Source organism: Leptodactylus fuscus, chromosome 4, assembly GCF_031893055.1.
Source record: "Leptodactylus fuscus isolate aLepFus1 chromosome 4, aLepFus1.hap2, whole genome shotgun sequence".
NCBI lineage: Eukaryota > Metazoa > Chordata > Amphibia > Anura > Leptodactylidae > Leptodactylus > Leptodactylus fuscus.
The window spans coordinates 88,595,021-88,621,333 of record NC_134268.1 but is presented as its reverse complement, the minus strand read 5'-3'; the positions used below and the strand labels follow the sequence as shown (position 1 = coordinate 88,621,333).

The 26,313-nt window shown below is 42.0% G+C and overlaps 1 protein-coding gene across 1 annotated transcript; it reads left to right on the top strand.

Annotated features, from left to right (window-relative positions):
* Nucleotides 1–445: 445 nt before the first annotated feature.
* RPP40 (ribonuclease P/MRP subunit p40) lies at nt 446–25,722 on the top strand. The gene is made up of 8 exons (XM_075270770.1): nt 446–570; nt 9,100–9,244; nt 12,441–12,506; nt 13,539–13,634; nt 13,723–13,848; nt 17,919–18,111; nt 21,326–21,460; nt 25,496–25,722. The coding sequence occupies exons 1-8, from the start codon at nt 454–456 to the stop codon at nt 25,692–25,694; spliced, it is 1,077 nt and encodes a 358-aa protein (XP_075126871.1). The 5' UTR covers nt 446–453; the 3' UTR covers nt 25,695–25,722.
* The last annotated feature ends 591 nt before the right edge of the window (nt 25,723–26,313 follow it).

Here is a 26,313-nt window from a genome sequence, read left to right as displayed (position 1 = left end):
CTCACTAGCGCTGTGCCCCTGCCGATAAGTAATGTTTGTTTTCTACAATCTTTGACCCATTATATTTGATTTTGGTGAATGAATATAGCCCACAGTACCAAACACTCTAGGTCACACAAGGTCAATATCTCTCCATGTACAGCCTGCACCAAATGTACCGACAGATAACATGTGCTGTGCCTAATATTCTGTACAACCACTGATTAGTACATGACTATGGCATTGGGCCAAACACATGAGCTCTTCCTGATAATAAAGCTATAGGGACATTGCACTATGAGCTCTCCGCCAGCAGAGGGCAGTGTGGTACACTCAGCTCGCATGTACCGGGCAGGAAATGTCGTGTGATTCCCGCCCCTTCCTCGTCTCTTAGGTTATGAGGGAATGTTGTAAATAATACAGCTTTGACCAGTTCAGTGTCCTATTAATAATTAGTGTGGAGGAGAGGTCGGGATGCTGTCCGCACTGCAGGTATGTCCGCGGCATCTGCTCGTGTGTGAGAAGTCCAGCTTTCTGCATGAGAAGTCCCGGCATAGCACACACGTGGAGACACACTACTACAACTGCTGTGTGAGTACTGTAGATGGATGTGTGCCGTGGAAGACAACGCTGACGTAATAACTGTACACGGCTGATGAGGCTTAGAGGGCGAAATACGTATCTTATAGTGACGTATCGCTAGACGCGATCTATAACAAGAAATAGAAGTAGCTTTGTGTAATGTAGGCAGCCAATCACAAACCGTGTTTTATTTAGTCAATTAGGTTAGCTAATGAGAAGTGACGTTTGATTGGTTGCTGTGGGCAGTATGGGCGGGGCCAGTAATTGTACATTGTAATAAAGGCACACACCTGGGGAAGCGATGACTGAACAGTTTTGAAGCTTTAACCCCTTCTTGCCACAGCCATTTTATGATTTCCTGACATGTCACTTCATGTGGTAATAACTTTGGATCGCTCCTCACCAAAGTAATTTTTAGATTTTTTTACCATGATACATTGTAGTTCGTGCTAAATTTTAAATATTTTGTATTTAGCTTTGAAAAAATAAGAAGTGTGGTGAAAATCTGGAAGCATATGCAATATTCAAAGTTATAAGTGAAATTATCAGCCTTTCATACAGCTGGAAATACCACCCAAGTTAGGTCAGAAATCTAATTTACCATATCTCTACTTTATGTTGGCATCAAACAACTTTTTAATGTTTTGGAAATTATAAGGCTCAGGCCCGGTTCACATCTGCGTTTGGGTTGTCCACTTGGGGACCACCCAAACGGAAACCCAAACGCATTAAAAAGCGGAAACCAAATAGACCCCATTATAGTCTATGGGGTCAGCAGGTTTCCCAGGTAAGGGCTTTTTAATGCATATAGGTTTCCGTTCAGGGGGTCCCCAAGTGGACAACCCGAACGCAGATGTGAAACCCGGTATTACAAGTTTTCCAACTTTTCAAGAACATTTAAACACTTTTTTTCTAGCTGACACATCGGAATAGCCTTAAGAAAGACTATTTGTCTCCTACTTTTCTAAGTCGTCTGCAGCCCGCCGTTCGGTGAAAAATCAGTTTTTTTGTCGGTATGCAAATGAGTTCTCGCAGCATCGGGGGCAGGCCCCAGCGCTCAAACAGCACTGGGGGCGTCCCAATGCTGTGAGAAAACTCTCTCCAGCGCCGCCTCCATTTTCTTTAGCAATCGCCTGTTCATCTTCTTTTTCCGGCTGGGGTCAGACTTGTGTGCGCCTGCGCAGTTGGCCCTGCCATCGGGACTCCATTTTTTGGAGGCCGCTTACACGCACATGCGCAGTATGCTCCTGTTCACCATAGAACTACAGTTTCTAAAGGCTATTCTGACGTGTCAACTAGAAAAAAATGAATGAAGATATTAATACCAAAGAGTTTGTGCTTGCAATCATTTTCTGGAAGAAAACGAGTATTATCTGACAGAATTGCAGGGGTGCCAATACTTTTGGCCAACACTGTAGTGTATGAAACGAAAGGAGTGCTATTGGTGCTTTAGAGGGCAGATTTTGGTAGAATTTGTTTCAGGCACCATTTTGCATTTGCTGAGCTCCTGACGTGCCAGAACAGGGAATGATATTTGGAGGGAAGATTTGCAGGAAGAGTTTTTAGGTGCCATGTTGCATTTTCATTAACTGAGGTAACAGTGGCAACCCCCAAAATGTGACTCCCATTTTGGACACTACACCTCTCAAGAAATGAATTTATAAGACTAATGAGAGGTAATAGTTTTGTTTGGGAATTATAGTACCAAAGTAAGGAATGTATAACTGTAATGGGGAGCAGGTGATGATATACGCAGTAACTGCACAGAGCCACGGAATAACAATATATAACAGTTTAATAAAGAAAGGAGGGGAAGGGAATGGGAGAGAAGGTAAGAAATAAGTATACAGTAGCTAAGCAAAACATATAACTTCAATATGACAGTGCGCACAACAAATAGTGGTAATTACCCCTCTAGTGTCTTTAGTTAGAACCTGTATACATTGGCTAGGAGAGGCCTCTCTTAAAGTAAGTCAGTAACAAGGTGCACCTTATTAATCTTCCAGGCAGGGGCCTGCTTTATCTTCCAGGCAGGGCCTGCTTTGTCTTCCAGCACACAAAGCTGCTTTAATGCTTGACCGAGCTGTATGGCCCCTCACTCTACTCACACTCTAACATACCTCTGTTTACAAGCTGACACAAGGCAGGAATAGTGAAGTCTCTCAGGGTCCTTGTTCAGCAAAGGAAAGTCCTTAATGGGCAAAGCAGCCTGCAGCAGGTCCTCCTAGCATGACATGTGTCCCCCTTCTGCCTGCAGCTTCCTGTATGCACACCTTTTCCTCTCTGGAACATACCATCTTTCTCTGAGCTGTAGGGGGGGTTCTTTTGTGAATAGATTTGCCCTGCAATTTAGTCTTTCAGCAGTAGATGGCAGCAGAAGATCAGACAAATGACACAGTTATTCCATAAGCCCCTTACATAACCCAGGGGTCTCAAACTTGCGGCCCGCGGGCCAACTGCGGCCCTTGGGACGAAAGTTTGCGGCCCCCGCGCAGCTCCCTGAATGTCCCGCTATAGTCATCTTTCGGCCGGCACACTAAGACACGCCTCCAATAGTCAGGTGACGTCTGACGTCACACACAGGTCCTTAAGTCTTAAACTTCAGCAGTACTAGCTTTCCACTGATCACCCATCGCTTTTATTGCTGTTATAACAGATGGGTGATCAGTGGAAAGCTAGTACTGCTGAAGTTTAAGACTTAAGGACCTGTGTGTGACGTCAGACGTCACCTGACTATTGGAGGCGTGTCTTAGTGTGCCGGCCGAAAGATGAAGAGATGTAGTACTGAGAGGAATGTGAGATGGAGCGTGTGTGTGTCAGTAACCTAGGGGCAGAGATGGAGGAAGGGACATGAACCTGGGGTCACAGATGGAAAGGGGACATGAAAATGGGGGCAGATGAAGGGGGTATCTGAAATTGGGGCAGATGGAGGGGAATATGAAACTGGGGGCAGATGGATGGGGCACATGAAACTGGGGCAGATGGATGGGGCACATGAAACTGGGGCAGATGGAGGGACAACATAAAACTGGGGACAGATGGAGGGGGGACATAAAATGGGGCAAATGAAGGGGGATATCAAACTGGGGGAGAAATGGTGGGGGGAGATGAAACTGAGGGTGGATGAAGGGGGGCTCTTAAACTGGGGACAACTGGAGGGTGCATTAAACCGTGGGAGTAGCTGGAGGGGGACCTGTCTGCCTCTAGTTGTCCCCAGTTTATTGTCACCGTCCAGCTACCCCTACAGTTTAATGTCTGCTTCTAGCCTCCTGAGTTTAATGTCCCCCTCTAGTTGCCCCCAGTTTAATGTCCCATTCAGCTGCCATTAATTTATTGCCCCCCTCCAACTACCCCCACTGTTTTATGTCCCCCTCCAGCTGCCCCAGTTTCATGTCCCCTCTAGTTTCCCCGAGTTTAAACTGGGGCACCAGGAGAGGGACCTAATACTGTGGGGCAGTTGGAAGGGAACATTATAATGTGGGGACATATAGTGTACGGGTGACTGTAGGAGGATTATACTGTGTGGGGGCACATGAAAAATGAATAAGAATGGGTGGAGTCATAAAATTGGGCGGAGCTAAATTTGCTGCGGCGAGCATAGCTTGTGGAGAACCTGATGCGGCCCAGCCTCACCCAGACTCTACCTCCAGCGGCCCCCGCGTAAATTGAGTTTGAGACCCCTGGTATAACCCCTCGATGTGTGGTACAACTTGAAGCACTCCTTCATACAGAGGCCAGGTTTTTCACATTGGTAAATGGTATCATATCGTATCCGGCCTTTTGGAGCTAGCGCTGCATCTTTTTTTGGGTTCTTCCCTTCTTAGCAGTTTGGGGGACTTCACCAGTGAAATTTTGCCCCTGGAACAATACGAACACCCTCTCTTCCAGAAGTACTAGGTCCTTTGCCTTCTTGGCTTCCAAAAATTAGAAGATTTGAAAATAAAGGAATGTTCCTGTCCTTGCCTACACATTGGATTAGCCCTTAAGTGTTATACGTTGCCATTTGTACAATCTGCACAGCACACTTATACAGCACACTTCCTTTGAAAGATCAACCCCTCTCATGTATGTGTTGTAGGCAAGAATGCAGTCTGTCTTGGGGTATCAGTACCACATACAGGGACAGGAGTGCTGCCGTTTCCATGAATTGTGGTCAGTACAAGGACATCCTTCTTGTCCTTATACCTGACTAGCAACATGTTCTCAGTACATAGTGCCATACTCTCACCGTGGCAGGGACCTAGGGATGCCTTTCTGGTTTTTGCAATCAATGCCACATGCTACAGTAGCTCAGGAAAAGAGGGACTTAAAAAGTGAAATACAGGTATAGAGGTTATCCACATAGAGGTGGTAACCATGATCCAGTAGTGGTTGCAGCAAATCCCACACGCTTTACTCACTAACTCCTAGGTTGGAGGAACGTTCTGGGGGCTCAGTTCTGTTGTCCCTTCCCTCATAAACCTGAAACCTGTGAGTGTTCACTAAACTGCTCTCACACAGCTTATAAATTTTAATGCTATATTTTGCCCTTTTGCTGGACAGGTATTGGCATTTTGGGGAAGACATTGTGCATTATCATTATAATCAACAAACTTTAGACTCAGATCGAGTCCAGGTCATGGCCATATAGTAAATTGGAGTGTTTTACAAAACATCTGCACTCTAATATTGTCTAATTTCAGTTTTTTGCACACAACCCCAAAATATCATCCTTTCTGCTGCATCCACAGGGGCCCACCGACTTGGGATTCTGTGCTAAAAATTGTTGTTTGTACTTATTTGTTTGGGCCTCTACATAGTTTACAAAATCTACAGAGAAAAAGACTTTTAGGCTGGTGCCCCATGTGGCGTAAACACCGTGATTTGCCCGCAGCAGAAACACTGCTGGAAAAATCTTGGTGTTTTACAGTCAGAGCAAAGTGCATGGGATTCTAGTGACCCCCGTGGCCACTTTGTGGTAAAAACCATGGTTTTGGAAATTGCAGCATGTCAATTATAACTACGGAAAAGCTGACGGTTTCCCTATAGGTATAAATGAAACAGAAAGTCCTCAGAGGAAACCTGTGAAAACTCTTTGTCTAAAGCAAAGAAAGAAAAGAATGGAAAATTAATAAATTTACAAAAGTAAAAACCTGCAGTCAAATCTACCTGTAATTTACTTATTCAAGGCTACTGAGAAAACACATGGTGACATTTTTTGTAGTTGGACCTGAGGGTTCTGGACTAGTTCTGACGCCACCTCACGTGATAGTACCCAGCCTCCATCCCCAGGTCACTTTACCTCCTCTCTCCTGCTGGCACAGGTTTTTATCTGTGCTATGGGGGTGGTTGACTATGGAAAAATTGGCCACAAAAGCGCAGGTCCAGTGGGAACAAGAGAGGAGAAAGAAGGTGGTAACCCGGGGGACAGGCCTGGTTCCAATCACGTAACCTGAAGTTGGAGGCAGCCCGAAACTCCCAAGTCCAACTGTAAAAAATTCCTTGGCAAGGTAAGTTAAATTGAAGTCCATAGATTATCCTTTAAGGCCGGGTTCAGACGGAGTTTTTTTGAACTGGATTTTGAGGCAGAGGCCGCCTCAGAATCCAGTCCAAAAAATGGCTAGCCGCGACTGGAAACAGCATTCCACACATTCTTTTTTTTCACGAGCAGGAACAAACTGCTTGCGGAAAAAGAAAATGACCAGCTCCCATTGATTTCAATAGGAGACGGTTTCTTGAGCCGGATTTTGACGTAGATTCTGCGTCAAAATCCGGTCCAGAAAACTCCATCTGAACCCGACCTAAAGGCTCTGTCTCATAAGAAGCTCCAAATACTGTGTCCTTTGTGTTTACACAGCTATATGTGAAAGTTCCAGACTGAAATAGAGAGACAAGTAGAAATGTTAACCACAATGTGCATTACAGGGAACATGGAAAATGAAGCCTAATCCGCCGGCAGCATGTTATAGAGCAGAAGGAGCTGAATAGAATGTTATATAGTTCTGTGACAAAATATATACAATATGGCTTATTCAGTTATATCTTTCTATGCAGAGAAGCAGTCATCTAGTTATAGGGTGGACAGTGATTGACAGCTATCATTGTATGGAGGGCTGTCAGTCACTGGTAAGACCACCCCCATGGCTAAAGGACTGTTTCTCAGCAAAGCTACAAATAACAGTCTATACTGAATCTTTTCCCATAAATCTATGCCTTCTCAGCTCCTGCTGTTCTATAACCTGGTGCCTGCATACTGCACTGGATCTTCATGGTTCCCTTTTAAAATGCCATAATTTTTAACCTATGATGTATTTTAAAACACGAAGCAAAGTATATCTAGATATTTTACTTCTGTTTAAATGATGGCGACTGGCATGGGGAAATTAGTTTTTCTTAGGTTTTAAGCAAAATGTGGCCTTTTTTTATTTTATTTGTCAGCGAAGAAACCAATGTAGTGCCTACAGATGTCACTTTTGTCAGTACCTTGGACAGGGGATCTTGAAGAAAAAAAAAACAAAAAGACTGTAACTTACCAGCATATCAAGCTGTATTGGTATAAGCAAGTTATCACTAGTTTCTCCAAGTTTTTTTGTGTTTTATTTATTTATTTTTTTAATCTACCGTATATACTCGAGTATAAGCCGACCCGAATATAAGCCGAGGCCCCTAATTTTACCACAAAAACTGGGAAAACTTATTGAGTTGAGTATAAGACTAGGGGGGAAATGCAGCAGCTACTGGAAAATTTCAAAAATTAAAATGGTCTGAGTTTTTGGGTGCAGTAGTTGTTGGGTGCTGGGGAAGGGGAGGGTGTGTTTTGGTTGTCTGTCTGCCCGTTCCCTGAGCTTGAGGACTGGTTTTTTTTCCCCCACTTGGAATTCAGCCTGGCTGAATATAGGGTATCTGCAGTGCTCCTATTAACCCCTTCCCAACGGAACAGGAGCACTGCAGATACCCTATATTCAGTAGACTGGGCACCTAATGTGTATGTGTTTCACAGTAATTTTCTACTTTTATATGTATTCTAGGAAAAGGAGTCCTTTAGAACTTTTATTTACTTTATTTTTTTATTATATTTTTTTTTTAAAGCTTCTTTTTTTTTTCCACTATTTTATTTTATTTTTTTCTTTAAATGTACCGTATTTTTCGGACTATAAGACGCACCTAGGTTTTAGAGGAGGAAAATAGGGAAAAAAATTTTTGAAGCAAAAACTGGTAAAATATTTAATATATGGGAGTTGTAGTTTTGCAACAGCTGCAAGGCCACATTGACAGGTGACCCTGCAGCTGTACGGGGATGCATAGAGTGTTTTTTTTGTGGGGCCAGCTGTACTTTTTAGTTATACCATTTTGGGGGATAACTCTATTGCTTAGATCACCTTGTATTGAAAAAAAAAAACAGGAGGTGATTTAGAACTTTTATTTATTTCATATTTTTAAAGCTTTTTTTTTTTTTTTTTTTTTACTATTTTATTCCCCCTGTATTGCCGTCTATGGGCCATTCTGTCTATTAGTATTACGGCTGGTCATAGAGACCAGCTGCAATACTAATATAGCCGTGACAGGCCGGGGAGCCTCATTAGGCTCCCGGCTGTCACCCGAACAGGTCGGCTCCTGCGATATCGCCGCGCAGGAGCCGGCCTGCAACGTCACAGGTACGGGGCCGGTGGGGACCGGCCCCGGGGAAAAAGGGGCCGCCAATCCAGACTAAGACCCGGCATCCGCTGTACTAGAGAGGCGGATGCCGGCACGGGATAGACGCCGGGGCCTGAGACACCGCTACGATCCTCTGCCCTGCATGAAGCATGCAGGGCAGAGGAGCGCAGCGGTGTCTCAGGCCCCGGCACCTGTAATGGCGTCTATCACTTGCCGGCTTCCGCCTCTCTATTACAGCGGATGACGGGCGCCACCTTCAGACTATAAGACGCACCCTTCTTTTCCCCAAAAATTTTGGGGAAAAAAAGTGCGTCTAATAGTCCGAAAAATACGGTAGATTGTGAGCCCCACACAGAGCTCACAATGTACATTTTTTTCCCTATCAGTATGTCTTTTTTGGAATATGGGATAGAAATCCATGCAAACACGGGGAGAACATACAAACTCCTTGCAGATGTTTTTTTGCCCATGGCGGGATTTGAACACCAGGACCCCAGCGCTGCAAGGCTGCAGTGCTAACCACTGAGCCACCGTGTGGCCCTTTTTTTTTTTTTTCACAATTTTATGGGCGATTCTATACATTACTATTGTGGCTGGTCATAGACCCCCCCACCCCTTCCTCCCCCCAAAAAAAATATTTTATTTTTTTTTTGCTTGACTCAAGTATAAGCCGAGGGGGGCTTTTTCAGCACAAAAACTGAAAAACTCGGCTTATACTCGAGTATATACGGTATATAAAGTTGTACTGTATATTCATTGTTTTAGTCTGATTTAGGGGAAACACTGATACCTTTCATGAACAGAAGTAAATGACAAAGATGCTTTTCTTTAAATGACCAGTACATCCTTACATAGTCTTTCCATTAATGTTATTTTTACAGTGTTGCTATTTTATTAACACAGGTATCTATTTTGCTCCCTGAATGTGGACTTCTTCCAGGAAAACTGAAGCATGTGATTGATGGTATGGGGAGCTATTTTGTAGTGAGGAACTTGCCCCTTCATGAATTTTTGACACAAGAATTCAATGACAGGTTTATAAAAAAAGGTAAGAAACAAACAAAAAAAAATCACATTTCTGTTACTATTTAATCATGCTATGTATAAGTATTTTTTATAAAGAGGTTTTGCTTGGGACTATTGTTGCTTGGGGTTTGCTTGATACTAACTATTGTTGACTCGTCTTCCCAGAGATCCACTGTTTGTAGAGGCCATGACCCTCACGAATGCTGTTGCCTATGTCAATGATACCACGTTCATTGGTCACATGGTACAGTTACAGCTTAGTCCCAGTCAAGTGAATGAGACTGAGCTTTAATACCAAGCACAGACCCTATGGTGTGTATAGTGCAGTGCTTGGAATTCAGTGAAGAGGCTGCAGTTCTAAGTCGAATGCTACAGTCAGTAAACAGCTGATCTGTGTAGGTATTGGCTTTTGGCCTCTGGGTGTTCACATGTAGGAATTTGACACTGAATTTGACAAGCAGAATATTTTTCACAAAAACCAACGCTGAATTGGAAGCAGAGTTTGGAGCTGAAAAAAAAAAAACATCCACCACCTCCCAGTCAAATGGATTCCACCTCAAATTCAGTGTCAATTTCCAACATGTGAACACCCCCTAACAGTTAAGACCCCCAAAAAACCACTTTAACCCCTTAGCGACCTTGGACGTACTATTATGTCCTGTGCGCTAGGTAGTTAGTGCACACGAGCGTAGTAGTACACCCGAGGCTGCCAGCCACCCGCTCAGATAGTGCGGGAGTATTTCCCGGGGCTCCGGTGGTGAGTACTTGCAGAGTTCTCCGCAACTTCTCTTTTTTACTTTTTACCCTCCTAATGTATTGCTCCTGACGATCCGGTGTTTAGGTGAAACACATTGAGCAATTCATGAGGGGATATATGTTACTTTTTTCCCCACTGTATGTTTTGAAAGAGGATTTGGTCAGCCACCATTTGTGCAAGTTCTCCAACTTAAAAAGATGAGGTCGGCCTGTAATTGACATCATAGATAGGCCTCAACTATGAGAGACAAAATGAGAAAACAAATCTAGAAAGTCACATTGTCTGATTTGGAAATAATTTATTTGCAAATTATGGTGGAAAATAGGTATTTGGTCACCTACAAACAAGCAAGATTTCTGGCTCTCACAGACCTGTAACTTCTTCTTTAAGAGGTTCCTCAGTCCTCCAGACATTACCTGTAGTGATGGCTCCTGTTTGAGCTTGTATACAGTATAAAAGACACCTGTCCAAAACCTCAAACACTCCAAACTCCACAATGGTGAAGCCTAAAGATGAGCGAGTAGTATTCAATCGAGTAGGTATTCGATCAAATACTATGGTATTCAAAATGCCCGTACTCGGTCGAATACCACGCGGTAAACGCAATAAAAGTTCGATTCCCCTCCCACCTTCCCTGGCACTTTCTTTTACACCAATAACAGCGCAGGGGAGGTGGGACAGGAACTAGGACAACGTAGGCATTAAAAAAAACAGATACAGTAGAGATGAGCAAGTAGTGAAATATTTGAAGATTCGATTAGATCTCAATATTCGACTATTCCATCGAATACCTACTCGATCGAATACTACTCGCTCATCTCTAGTGAAGACCAAAGAGCTGTCGAAGGACACCAGAAACAAAATTGTAGCCCTGCACCAGCCTGGGAAGACTGAATCTGCAATAGACATGCAGCTTGGTGTGAAGAAATCAACTGTGGAGCAATAATTAGTAAATGGAAGACATACAAGACCACTGATAATCTCCCTCGATCTGGGGCTCCAGGCAAGGTCTCACCCTGTGGTGTCTAAATGATCACAAGCACAGTGAGCAAAAATCCCAGAACCACGCGGGGGGACCTAGTGAATGAACTGCAGAGAGCTGGGACCAATGTAACAAAGCCTACCATCAGTAACACACTACGCCGCCAGGGACTCAGATCCTGCAGTGCCAGACGTGTCCCACTGCTTAAGCCAGTACATGTCCGGGCCCATCTGAAGTTTTCTAGAGAGCATTTGGATGATCCAGAAGAGTATTGGGAGAATGTCCTATGGTCAGATGAATCCAAAGTAGAACTGTTTGGTAGGAACACAACTTGTCGTGTTTGGAGAAGAAAGAATGCTGAATTGCATCCAAAGAACACCATATCTATTGTGAAACATAGGGGTGGCAATATCATGCTTTGGGGCTGTTTCTCTGCAAAGGGACCAGGATGACTGATCTGTGTACATGAACGAATGAATTCGGCCATGTATCGTGAGATTTTGAGTGCAAACCACCTTCCATCAGCAAGAGCATTATAGATGAAACATGGCTGGGTCTTCCAGCATGACAATGATCCCGAGCACACCGCCAGGGAGACGAAGAAGTGGCTTTGTAAGAAGCATTTCAAGGTCCTGGAGTGGCCAATCCAGTCTCCAGATCTCAATCCTATAGAAAACCTGTGTTGCCCAGCGACAGCCCCAAAACATCACTGCTCTCGAGGAGATCTGCATGGAGGAATGGGCCAACATACCAGTAACAGTGTGTGCCAACCTTGTGAAGACTTACAGAAAACGTTTGACCTCTGTCATTGCCAACAAAGGATATATAACAAGGAACTTTGTTATTGACCAAATACTTATTTTCCACCATAATTTGCAAATAAATTCTTTCCAAATCAGACAATGTGATTTTCTGGATTTGTTTTCTCATTTTGCCTCTCATAGTTGAGGTCTACCTATGATGTCAATTACAGGCCGAAGTGGAAGAACATGCACAATTGGTGACTGGCTAAATACTTTTTTTCCCCCACTGTATGATAGGAGTGCTTGCAGTGAATAGGGTGGAGATCTCTATGAGTGCAGCTGAGTTATTTTGCCGATCCTCGTTGCAATGCAGGAGAAACCCACTATACCCTTATTAGGTCAGTGTTATGGACTCGTTGGAGAAGAAAAATTAAAGATGGGAGTAGAATAGCCTATAGGCTATTCCAACGTGGCTTCAACAAAAAGGTGCTTGGGTAATGATAGACTCCTTTTTATTGTTATAGTGCTTTTAAAGTGTTTTTCTAATATAAGTTATTGATATTTTATAGGAGTTTTCCTAAAATATGTGAAATTTAATCTCTAGGTCCACCTAGCTATTTACAAAGGCACTTCTAGATTTTCCCGCTTGTATCAAACTTTTATAAAAGGAATAGGAGTAATGGAAATCAACTGTTTTCATAACGCTTTTTCATTGTTATGGGTTTTTTTTTCCTAGGTTTGTTTTATGCACTTTCATATAACACAAGAGTTGACCAAGACAACTGTGCTGCAGTGCTGCCAGGTAAACCTTTATTTAACACAAATGGCAGGAATGAATTTTGAACCAAAGGAAATGGATATTTCATGGGTATAATTGTACTATATTATATATTAGGCTAGAAGGGTAACTACAGTGGATGTAAGAATAAAAGATTGTAATAGTACAACCTGGGTGATAAAACTGGAAGTACACTGTAATGAACTGACACTTAGTCCATATTCACACGTTCCAGATTTTGTCAGGAATTGGTTCAAAGATTTCACTCCTGAATTTGGATAGAATCTGCTGACAAGTAAATGGGGGAAAAAGTAATTGTAGAATAATGAATGCACCCTTGATTTAGAATCCTCATCATGTTAATTGTTGCCCTGTACACTGCACAGAATACCCACAGAATAGCTTCACTGTACTATGCAAGTCTAATCCACATGAGGCTGCTGAATAATAAAAAAGCCTCCCAATTGAGCTCTATTGGGAGGCTGATTTTGAGGCGGATTCCTTATCAAATTCCTGACCAAAAAAACTCTGTGTGAACTCAGCCTTAGGGTGCGTTCACATGATGTAACGTTGCCACAAAATCACGGGCGCAAAATAACGCGGCGTATACACTCCTAACTCCCATTGAAATGAATGGGAGCATTTTGAGGGCGTCATCTGCCGTCACATGTATACGTGTCAGATCACGCTCAACGTTACATCGTGTGAACTTACCCTTCTATGTGAACTAGTCCTAATCCTTATATTTCTCTGAGAGAAAACAAGATTCTCGCCCACTTCAGTAGAATCAGAGCTAGTATAAGAGCTGATCTATAACTTTCTGGGAGTCATTTCTTTTGTTAAAAGAAACTCCATATTGTTTAGGGGCGCAGCGGCAATGAAATGATGTATGACATTTAGCACTTTCTACTTGGCAGATCCTCTTTACTTACTAAGTTGCATAAATGGACTTTATTATTTAGACATAGATGAGGCTTCCAAATTTATTATAAAGTTTTCTAAAATTAAGACTGCTTTGAACATAATCTGTATGTTCGTTGTGATTTTTATTTTCAGGAAAGCTGGTTTTGTCTGTAAATAAAGACACCTATGAGGAGTTGGGTCTGGAGGGCAAACCCTCTCTGTATTCCGGGAAACCTGCCATGCGACACAGTAAGTTTGAGATGTGTGGTTGTTTATTTTGGGAGTGGTACATTTATTCTTTTGTGAAGTATTATGACTGCTGTACAATATTTTACAGTTGTTACAATAGATCTGACCGACAGTGCCATGTCACCTGGTGGCAAAAAGTTCCAGCGTGTGAATTGGGCCTTGACAGAGAAAAAGCCTTTGACTTTTGATTTTCTACTTGCTTGGGATAATTCTGGTAAATAACACCTTTACTGCTGCTACTACTACTACTCGTAATTTCTAATTTCCGTTTTCATTTATGATTGATAACATTTAAAGGGTTATCTGGGAATCGAATCAACACAAATATTTTTTAATTTTATTTTATTTATTTATGTATTTTTTTTCTGGACCATATAATATAAGTATAATGAGTAATAATGAAGATATATTTCATGAGCTCCACATTACTAATTATTGTTAAAATGCAATATTTGATTCTTTTATGTTAAAAAGAAAAAAGTATTGTAATTTTACTGGTTAGCCAATTAAGGTATTATACCTACAAAAGTGTTGTAGATATACCTTTAACCAGAATAATTACATTGGCAAGCTTTCAAAGCACAGAGGCTCCTTCTTCAAGTATTTCCAAATAAATGACTGAGAACACAACATTAGCAAGATGCTACAGAAAGGCAATTACCGTATTTTTCGGACTATAAGACGCACTTTTTTTCCTCCAAATATGGGAGGAAAAAAGAGGTGCGTCTTATAGTCCGAATGTAGTAGTGGCCGATAGTGTAGTGGGCGGGGCAGGCACATAAACTTGCAGCGCCAGTTTAGTCCGGTCAGTTAGAAGCAAAGGAGGTATGTTAATGGTCTGAGAGTGGTTACCGTATCATGTCCCTACACTTCAGCCCCTTCCTGACATCTGCTGTTTCAATAAGGTAGATGCCGTGTCTTAGAGATGGTGACCGCTCCTGCAGAGCGATTGCTCTACAGGAGACCTGATAGCTATGGCAATCACTCTGCAAGAGCGGTCACAAGCCGTAAAAGATGTCATTAGTACTGGTACATTTCTTACCCCCCCCCCCCCCCAATGAGTTAAAAAACCGCCCGTGTACCAACAGGCTACTACATCCGCTTCCTGACATCAATACCATAATTGCCGGGTCTTAAAGATGGTGGCCGCTCCTGCAGAGCGATTGCTGTACAGGAGACCTGATAGCTATGGCAATCACTCTGCAAGAGCGGTCACAAGCCGTAACAGATAATGTCATCATTACCTCTTCCCCCAGAGAGTTAAAAAATTGCCCATGTACCCAGACCACTTTAGATGTCGGGTCTAAAAGATGGCGGCCGCTCCTGCAGAGCGGTTGCCATAGCTCCCGTGTCTTCGCTGTACAGGAGACCCGATGGCTATTGCCATTGCTCTGCAAGAGCGGCCAGAAACTTTCACCTGTTCTGTTGCAGGCCAGCTCCTGCAGAGCCGACCTGTTCCTGTGCCACGCGGCTCTGCGGGAGCTGGCCTGCAACAGAACAGGTGAAAGTTTCTGGCCGCTCTTGCAGAGCAATGGCAATAGCCATCGGGTCTCCTGTACAGCGAAGACATGGGAGCTATGGCAACCGCTCTGCAGGAGGGGCCTTCATATAGAGAGCATCTCCCATAGACTGCAATACAGTTGTATTACAGTCTATGGGACTTGCAATCAAATGATTGCAGGTTCAAACTCCCTAGGTGGGTGAAAATAAAACATTTAAAAAAAAAAATTTGAAAGCTATGAAAAATATATATATAAAAAAAAAAGTTCAAATCACCCCCATATCCCTAGAATACATATAAAACAAAAACATTACTGTGAAACACAAACACATTAGGAATCCCTGTGTCCAAAAACCCCCGATCTACAAACTTACGAAAATATTTTTCTCGTATGGTGAATGCTGTAGCAGAGAAAAAATTGGTACTATTCCGTTATCGGGCCAGCAGAGCTGTTCAGCACCAGCATCGGGACATGCTGACTGCTGGCCCGATGCTGGCTGGCACTGGAGCTGTGTAAAGGAGCAGCGGATCACAGGATGCCAGAGACGCGCTCCCAGACCCTGCCCTCACTCGCAGTGCAGAGAGGACGCAGGTTGACTTGGGGATTGCGGTGATTGTCGGTGAGCACAAGCTTGTCAGCGGCCGAGCTGCACGTCCCAGTGCCGGGAGGAGGACACTGTGAGGACGTCACCCACTGATGCTGCGGCTGCAGTGACACGCACACACACCACCTGTTATGGTGGCACACCGCTTATGCCAGGCCAGGCTCCACCATACTCTCCACACCGCAAGTGAGGGCAGGGTCTGGGTGCCCATCTCTGGTGTCCTGTGATTCTCTGCTTTTTTTTTTTTTTCCTATTTTTCTCCTCTAAAACCTTAGTGCGTCTTATGGTCCGGTGCGTCTTATAGTCTGAAAAATACGGTTCATGAGAACCTCATTGTTATTGTCTTATCTTATTGCACAAACCTACCACCTCAAAAACCTTGAAAGCTTGCAAATGTACTTATTTTGGTTAGCCAATAAAGGGATCATACCTACAACATTTTTGTCTTTTTAACACAGTAGTATCAAATATTGCATAATTTTTTTTCTGACTAACTCCAGGTTCATATGTGCACTTGGGTTTCCATTTTTCGTGTCCACGTGGGGACCCGGAAAACGGAAACCAAATCCACTTAAAAAGAAGTTACCCTCTGAAACATTATAGTCTATGGCAGGGGTCCTCAAACTGCGGCCCGCCAAGCACTTCTGTCTGGCCCCACTGACAACGCCGGCAGGCGTGCATTTATAATGAAGCACCTGGGGAGCTCGGGCTAGGCCATGGAGCGCACTTCACTTTACCTATTGGAGAGCACTGCTACTGATGTCTGCGCAACCTGCGCTGCCTCCGGTGTCCACCTGTGTCCTCCTGCCACATCTCTTGTATGCGATGTAAGGAGGATACAGGAGGCGCCGCTCCTGATGTCTGTGCGACCTTCTCTGCCTCCGATGTCCGCCTGTCACATCGCATGTATGCGAGGATACCAGAGGCAGATCAGGCCATGCAGACATAAGGAGCGGTGCCTCCTGTATCCTCCATACATCGCATACAAGTGAGGTGACAGGAGGACACAGGCGGGCCTCGGAGGCAGAGCAGGTCGCACAGACATCGGGAGCGGTGCCTCCTGTACCCTCCTTACATCGCATACAAGCGATGTGGCAGGAGGACACAGACGGACACCGGAGGCAGCGCAGGTCGCACAGACATCAGGAGCGGTGCCCTCCAATAGGTAAAGTGAAGCGCGCTGTCTCCATGGCCTGGCCCAATATAGTCAACTGTGCCCCTCCATCACTTCGTCAGTCAGGTCACCCTAGCAACGTGAACTGACCTGACGCAGCCCAAATTACAGTAAGCAAAGCCACTACCGTACTACAGTTTGCTGTGCTGCTCAGCAGTGGTCTCACTGGTCAGATTTAGTGCCTGCTGCCTTCCTGGATAGGACCCTACCTGTGCCCCCTGAAGTAAGCAGTATAATATTTTACTGTAGGATAAATAACACCTCAGGGGGCGTTCACACTTGTGCTCGGTGTCTGGTGTATGCATTTCATCCTGCATGTCTGACTTCGTGTCTGGCTAAAAAAACGGTTTCCCCGCAGACAGGCCACAGGCGGACACTGGTGGTCACCTTTACAAACCCATTCAATTGAATGGGTTTTAAAGGTGACTACCGGGTTTCCGTGCCCTGTCCAGTTTCGCTGGGACTGTAGATGGAAACCCAATGGAATGCATACACCAGACACCGAGCACAAGTGTGAATGCCCCCTGAGATTGAAAATTGAGTGTCCCCCTCCACCCCACGGGTGCATTCATCTCCATTTTTTCTCAATAACACATAGGAATAGCCTTAAGAAAGACATCTAAAGGTAGGGGAAGAATAGCCTTTCTTAAGGCTATTCCTACTTGTTATCGAGAAAAAATGTGATATTAATGGTAGAATCACTTTAAACTATATTTTGGCCCTCCAATGGTCCGAGGGACAGTGAACTGGCCCACTGTTTAAAAAGTTTGAGGACCCCTGGTCTATGGGGTCCGCCAGGTTTGTGCCCAAAAAATACGGAGAGAAAAGTCCAGCTTGCAGGACTTTTCTCTCTGCATTTGTAAAGTGGAATGGAATCCCTGAACACTCATCGAGTGCAGATGTGAGTCCAGCCTAACACAGCACCACACCTATTTTTCCTTATATTGTTTATATTCTGTGTTGACCTTACTGATGGTTTTACTTGGTTGGCTTTTGTTTTTCAGAGGAACCATCTATATTATCTTATTTTTCAAAATATGCTGTTAAAGAGTGTCCATTTAGGATAAGTTCTAGTGTTTCAAAGAATCTGCACAGTCCTGTGCTGAAGAGTGAAGAGTTGCATGGTAAAGAAGGTGAATCATGTAGTGCAACTGAGTTTTTTGAATGGCTTGGTGCTGTCAGCAATAATATTGACTGGTAAGGAAATTATTCTCCGTTTTCATCCAGATTATAACTTTTATTATTACTAATTTGACATATAAAAATATGATATGGAAACCACAATGCACTACAATTACGTTTAATATAAATCCTAGTATAAAATGAATGTCATATCAGTTATACCCACAAAAACCTCTGCGGACTTTCTGTGAATAGCGCTGCTTTATGGCAGCTGAAATAAATTGGAGTAAAAAAAAAGAAGTCACACTTTATAGAGTCTAATAAGCAGTGACATACAGTCTCCACCACAGAGACCAGGGATCAACATGGAGTATTCATACAAAGCCTAAGGGTGCATTCACACTAAGTATATGCTGACTGATTCTGAACGTTAAAACACGTTCAGAATCAGTGTGTTCAAAGCAGATCCCATTCATTTCAATGGGAGCCGGCATACGAGCGCTCCCCATAGAAATGAATGGACTGCTTTTTTCCCTATTGGTTTCAATGTGATACGTGTGTATCACATTGAAACCAATAGGGAAAAAAGCAGCCCATTCATTTCAATGGGGAACGCACGTCTGCCGGCTCCCATTGAAATGAATGGGATCTGCTTTGTACGCGCTGATTCTGAACGTGTTTTAACGTTCAGAATCAGTCAGCGTATACTTAGTGTGAATGCACCCTTATATAGGTCTTCTGCAGTACAACAGAGCTTCCATATTCTAATGGTAGTGAGATGACTCATTATTTTATCTTCATCTATACTGCAAAACTGACTAGTCAAAACAGGAAATAACAAAAGTGATTAGTTTGTAAAATGTTGTTTAAGATCATATGCCTGTGAAAGTTCATCTACATGTTAAAATCAATGTTTTTTTCAAAGTAAATGTTTATTAGTTTTTTTTTTTTCAGAAAAAGTAAATACATGAGTATTTGTAAAGAAAAATTCACAGATTTCTTGGTTACAAAATAATAGAACATCATGTACTATAATGGAAATAAATAATTAGGAACATAAGGGTTATGGTATGGGGTTCCAATAAAAAGGGCAAAGGTAATTGCAAAGTATTCAACTTTGAAAGGTGTGTTGGGGGAGGGGTCAGCATCGGTATCGTTTTGACCTGGCAGTCTGAAGATACCTAAAATCTTGTCTGCAGTAACATTCAGTTCAAACCAGGAAGGTTTCTAGGAGTGCTTGGAAGCAGGTGAATTCATATATTGGAAAAGGAGCAAAGTCTGTTGGTTCTAATGGCAAATAATTTTTCACATATACAATGTTCAGTCACTATGTTAATCACAGAAAAGCAAGTTGGGGAACAATGAGAACTCCACTTCCAAGCCACCAACAGGTTAACTGATAGCAACGCATGTCCCACCAATAAGCTATATTTAAGTGGGTAGTCATTACGCCCAATGAGTAGTAGGGCTAGAGCAGCATTAGATATAAGGGCCCATTCACACGGGCCCAGAGGGGGCAGATTATGGTGTGGAATCCACGTCATAATCCGCCCCCTCAAAATGGTGGTCTATGGAGACCGCTAGCATTTGTTTTTCCGCTAACGGTTTTTTGCCACTAGCGGAAAAAAGAAGTGACATGACCTTTCTTGAGCCGGATTCCGCCTCAGGAAGTCAATACAAGTGAATAGGAGGCGAAATTGCGTCGCGGTTTTTACGGTCCATTCACTGTCCGGGAGGGAAAAACCACCTGGCGTTTTCTGAAGCGGTTTTTACCAAAAACTGCTCAAAAAAAAACGCCACAAGGCGGACCAAATTACGCCACACGGTATTCACATGAGAACTAAGCCTAATGTTTTGATAGTCAAATTGAGAATTAGTTCAGAAATGGATTAAATGTAGACAGCTCCAAAATAAGTGATACAAAATAGGTACAGAGAGCCTTTATGTCGCCATTTCTTCAACAGAAGTTGGAGAATCCTGGAAAGATTTGTTTTAGCTTCAGTGAGGCATAATTCCTCCTTATGACTAGTTTATATCAACGTGATCGAAAGGGTAGACCTCATCACCCATTTACAAGCCAAGTCCCAATGGGGCCTAGAAAAGGAGTATCTGAGATCCATCTCCCAGTTACACAGAAGTAACCTTTTTGTGTATTCTGTATTTTCATCGTCAAAACGTTTAGTATCACATATATGGGGGCTTTCCCTTCAGTCAAAATATAATTGAAGAATTTTAGTAGGGACGGAAATCTTTATTATTTAAAATCGGTTACTCAATTTCTTTAGATTTTTATTACCTATCTATCCCTTTCACATACTTTTGGTCATAGCACATAATCAAACACAGGTTACTATCTCATCAAACTCCTCACCAGCTCCTCCAAACTTTCTCACTTTAGGGGAAGAACAAGCTGACCCTGCTTCTACTAAAGAACCATCACCATTACTTTCCAAACTCTCTCATAAATAATACCCACAGGTTTAGTCAATCTATCTGGTGCTAATGGAGCAAAAGAAGTACCTTTTCCCCCCTGTGAAATAATGTATCCATCTTAGTCACCATCATTATTTATTTATTTTGGTATGTCTACTTCATCAGTAGACCTAGGGGAACTTCTTCTTTTGTTTTTGCTGGCATTTTTAAAAGAGAACACTCTCTCCCACTCCCCTTAAACCAAAAAAAAAGATTGCCAAATATCCAGATCTTATATGAAGGATTAAAAAAAATTATAAAAAAAACATTCATAAACACGTCAAACAACTAAAGGGTGTAACATTTTACACCAGACTGTCTTAGGCACAATTCACATCTACACCGTAATCTCCATTGCAGGCTTGGTACTTTCAAGCATTGCGACCTCTTTCCTGTACTACTGATATAACGTTCATGGGTCACATGGTACAGCTAAAGCTCAGTTCCTTTCAAGTGAATAGGGCTGAACTGCAATGACATGCTAAATATGGTGTTGTGCTTGGTATTCAGTGAAGAGGCCACAATACTACCCTAAACACTGTAGCCTCTTCAACCAGCTAATGGTTGGGGGTTATGAGTCTCATAACATATGTAAGTCCCGGAAAAACCCTTTTAGATGGAAGCAGTATTACAGTACTCTGTATTCTGAGCTGAGATCCTCACCATCTCACCTCTGTTATCTGAAGGACAGGTCACCAATATTTTAAATCCTGGAAAACCCCATTAATGTTAAATATATGTCATGGTTTATATATCACAATAATCAACCCATAATGTTATACAAATATGTCAAAATAATTTTGCTGTTTTCTTTTAGTGACAATGAGTCTTCTAGCTTCATATCGAGTTTTTGCTGTCCAGAGCCAAACATTTTAATCGAACAAACACATTTATGCACAATTACTGGCTTTATAACACCAGTGAAAATCCAACAGTTGGTGAATCAACTACGGTAAGAAATTTTAAATATTTAATTCCCCCCCCCCCCCCTCCTAAAACTTGAGTGGTCCTTTTTAGTATGGTAGTGAATATTTATACAGCTTTATTTAGCAAAAGTTGTGGGAATAAAAGGACAAGCATTTAAAGCTTTGGGACCTACATCTGTCTTGAGAGTTAAGGTGCGTCAACTCAGTTGTGCTTGGTGAAGTGGACTTTGGCTTTGGCATCAGGGCTGTGACTGCATTCTGAGGTTGCTGGCTCGCTGCTTTGTGCCATTTCCGTAACAACGTAATATAGCTAGCTTGGCTGTTTCAGTTGTTCCGAATGGATATGGCTGCAGCATTAGGTGGAACATAGCTGGAGAATCTTGTCCTGCTTTTGTCAGAGTAATGTAATGAACGACCATTGTAGCATGCTGCACTATTTTGTCCTGTAACATGGGTCCAGCATGTGATTAATATGGCTTTGCAGTTATGTTTTGTTTTCTGGTATAAAAATGATAAAGAAGATGTGAATGTAGCCTGAGTTAATTACTAAGGAAATCCTTTGCCTTCTTTATTATAAATTTTGTAAGCTTTTTCAGGGTTGTAGAACCTAAGGCCGGGTTCACATGGAGGTTGCCTTAAAATCCGGTCCAAAAAACGGCTAGCCGCAACTAGATGTCGGTGCAGTGCTTACAGTGCATCGGCATCCACTCGCGTTATTCCGCTCCAGATTAGGCCCAAATGAATCCACCTAAAGAAGGGGCATGTCGCTTCTTTTTTCCGCGAATGGGAAAAAGGAAATGGATGGCTCCCATTGAAGTGAATGGGAGGCGTTTTTTTTTTTTTTGAGACGGATTTTGACGCGGATTCCACGTCAAAATCCAGCCCAAAAAAACCCGTCTGAACCCAGCCTAAGGATAAGTTCACACTGGCTTTTTTGGTCAGGATTTTGAGGCCATATCTGCCTCAAAATCCTGACCAAAAAGACTGCTCCCATTGAAATCAATGGTAGCCGGTCAGTTCTTTTTTCCGGGAGCCATTTGTTCTGGCTCCCCGAAAAAGAAGCGAGTTGCTCATTCTTTCAGGCGGATTCGACTCGCGACATCCACCTGAAGACACTCCCTCCCGACTAGGCCCATTCATTAGAGCCTAATCTGGAGCGGAGTGCACGACTGGATGCTGGTGCACTGCATGGGCATCTAGTCACAGCTACCTGTATTTTGGTCTGGAACCTGAGGCGATTAAAAAAACCTGTGTGAACTTACCCTAACAGTTTAGAATGGGATTACTGAGTAGAACAGGGGTCAGCAACACCTCAACACAGGGCTCTCTCTAATGTCTGAAACAGTGCTTCAGGTAAACCAATGTTTTTTTGCACGGTTTTGCCACCAATAAAAATTTGCTTTTACTGACTTCAGATGTTTGACAGTGTTTCTGTTTTGTATTTCTGTTGTTTTGCACTCTTGCATTTGTATAACTACTGTCTCATCGCTTGGACTGTTTTCTATCATTGCAATAAATACTTTTGAAACTAAAAGGCAGTGGTTTGTGCAACATGGGGCCCCAGTTTTAAAAAGTTATTCAATGCAACTCCAAAAAAGTTCCTATAAAGACTACAACTTGTCCCACTACAGCAAGGAAAAAAAACTGTAAAAAATGCTATGACCACTGGAAGACCGAGAACAACAAATTTTACTGCCTATGCTATGCAATGTAAAGGCTGAAAACTGCAGGGTCCTTCAGAAATTCCTGCAGGACCACCCCTCCTTATTACAGTTGGTGTTTGATTCCACAGCTTCCTTGGCAGTATTTACATTGCATGTACACAGCATTAGGAGTTTAAATAGAAAATATTTGGATATTAGATTTAGACATAAAATTAATGTTTTACTGGTCATGCAAGATCCACACTAGTGTTCGGCCTTCCGTTCTTTGGGTCTGCTTGGGAACCCCAAAAACCTGAAACCCTATCCGTTTAAGAACCGCCAATTTTATGCTGCTTGTTAGACTTTTCTCTCCTTTTATTTTAAAGGGGCTCTATCATTGGGAAAAGTCATTTTTAGATAAGCATATCCTTGCATAGCCTTTTGAAAGGCTATTTCACACATAACTTTTGTATGTAAATTAACGCAGTAGATTTTGAATAAGTCTGTTTTTATTCATCTGTTAATCAGCTTAGACAGTGCACTGGAAGTGTCTCTGCACTGTCTGCTCTATGTGTATGCACAGCAAAGACGAGTCCTCAGCACAGCAGCCTCTGCTATACATACACACAGAGCAGACCGTGCATAGAGATGCTTCCTGTGCACGGTCTAAGCTCATTAACATATGAATAAAAACAGACTTATTCAAAAGCTACTGAGGAAATTTACATACAAAAGTTATGTGTGAAATAGCCTTTCTAAAGGCTATGTAAGGATGTGCTTAACTAAAAATGGCTTTTCCAAATGATAGAGCCCCTTTAAGCAGAATGGGGGATGGAGTACCCAAACACTAGTGTTAACCCTAGTGTAACAGGTACAAATTTCCATCTTTTAGAAATATTTATTCATAATAGAGATGTGTCCTTTTAATAAAAAAAAAAGTCTCAAAGACTAAACAAGTTATTTTTCTTATTCTTTTAGTAGGTAATTTGGCCGATATAAAGGGAAAAAAATCTTTTAATATTTAAAGGAATTCTATCATTAAAAAAACACATTTTAAACTAGAAGCACGTTGAAATAGCTTTTATAAAGGATATTCATCTCTTACCTTTATCTTGAAGGTCCATGCTGCCGTTTTTGAATTTTTCTTCATTGTGCTCAGAAAGCACAGGGGGACACCCCCTGTGCTCTGAGCACAGCGTTGTCATCCATTTCAGCACTGCCTTTTTCCTGCTCTGTCGGCAATCTCCTCCTTTTAACTTTTCTTCTTACAGGAGAACACCATAAAATGGCCGACGAACATGCATAGTTGGCTTCTCCATCGGCCATTTTTGTGGTAGGCAACACTGAAATGGATGACAACGCTGTGCTCAGAGTACAGCAGGTACGCCCCCTGTGCTTTCTGAGTACGGGGGAACACCTTTGTGCTTTCTGAGCACAATGAAGAAAAATTCAAAAATGGCTGCGCGGACCTACAAGATAAAGGTAAGAGATGAATATCCTTTATAAAAGCTATTCCTACGTGCTTTTAGTTTAAAATGTGTTTTTTAATGATAGAATCCCTTTAAGCAATTCACCTATATAAATATTGTATTCCTTCTCTGTATATGGAAACCAAGTAAGTATTCTTTTATATAAATATTTCTGAGCTCATTTGCACCATCGACACAACAAAACTTTGTTTTCCTTCTCCTAACTGATTAAGTAGTATATTGTTCCATCATTGCTGGTTAGGTAAGCTTGTTTATAGAGATTTGTACATTTAATGAGTTACGGGAATGTGCCTGAGCTTTAATGTGTATTTGATATTTGTAACACTCAGAAAATGGGTCACAGGGCAGAATCCTTGTACATATCTCCAAAGACCAATGTCCGCTTAGTGAAAAATCCTGGAGTCTTAGACCTGGGGCAAATTGGTACATGTATGGTCAGCTTAATAGTGATGTATTGGCAGCTGCATAAGATTGTTCTTACTAGACAGCATATAGGGGAATGCAGGGAAGATACTGATCTAGTCTTCCAAGCATTCATCCTGACCACCACTGCCTCAGGGAATCCTGCAATGTTATTAAGACATCACAAGTTACTATAGCAACCATCCTAATGCAGAACAACTGCTTTAACATCTGGGAATACAGCACTCCAATTGACATCCCATTCCAGTCAATGGCACAAGGATGTATTATGCCCTCATACACCTCACATACAATACAGTTAAAACATCTCAAGGACCATTCTGTGCCACCATGTGTTTATATGTGGTGAATGGGATGGGTTATTGCATACATAATTCTGTAATTTTCAGGAAACCTTTTTTATTTCTGAACAACTTATGACTGACTACCGTACTTAATGTATTGTAGATCACATTGTATTCTGTCATTTTTTTATTGTTTTTATTTTTCTCTGTTTTCATTTCAGTGAATATTTCAATGAACCAAAGCTAAGTCAGTGGGTATCCCTTATGGTACATGGTTTCGCAGACAGCCCTATATCCTGGAAAGAAAGTGAACATGGTTTCTTTAAAGGTGGTGAAAATTTGTACAGTTTTGTCATCTTTAATAATGAGGACTATTGGCTTCAAATGGCTGTTGGAACATATGATGGCTGCCCTCCCTAATAAGGACTGGAATTGCTTGCTTACAGTACGGGAGGTTAATTTTTTATTTTTTTTTTCCACTAAATAATGTGTTTCCAAAGATACGCTTGTAAACATATGAAAATGTATGTGGATTTTTTTTTTTTTTTTTGTGATCTAGTTTTTGAAATCTTGCTAAGTCTAGAGATCTATTACACCAGTGCCTTAATAGCGAGCATCAAACATTCTAAAATGTGCTGGTTATCAATCTTCTACCTGTTGAGAGCTGTTTTAATAGTTCTTGTAGAGCTGCTATTCAAGAATTGATAATGAAGTATACATTTACCAGCACATTTTAGTGAATTTTTATTCCATTGACCATGAAATCCTTTTTTATATATAAATATATATATATATATATATATATATATATATAATATAATTTTTTTTTTTTTTTTTTTGTAACATTTTTCCTACTTCTAACTTATTTTAAGATGTACTACAGGACTTTAAAGAGGTTGTCCAGGCTCTGTGCACTGTCTAGTACAGGGACCAAATGCATCTCTAAATAGTTCCCCACCAATCAGATATTTATGCCCTATCCCAAGAAAAAATAAAAACATGCACAACCTCTTTTAACATTGATTTCCTATGTTTAAAA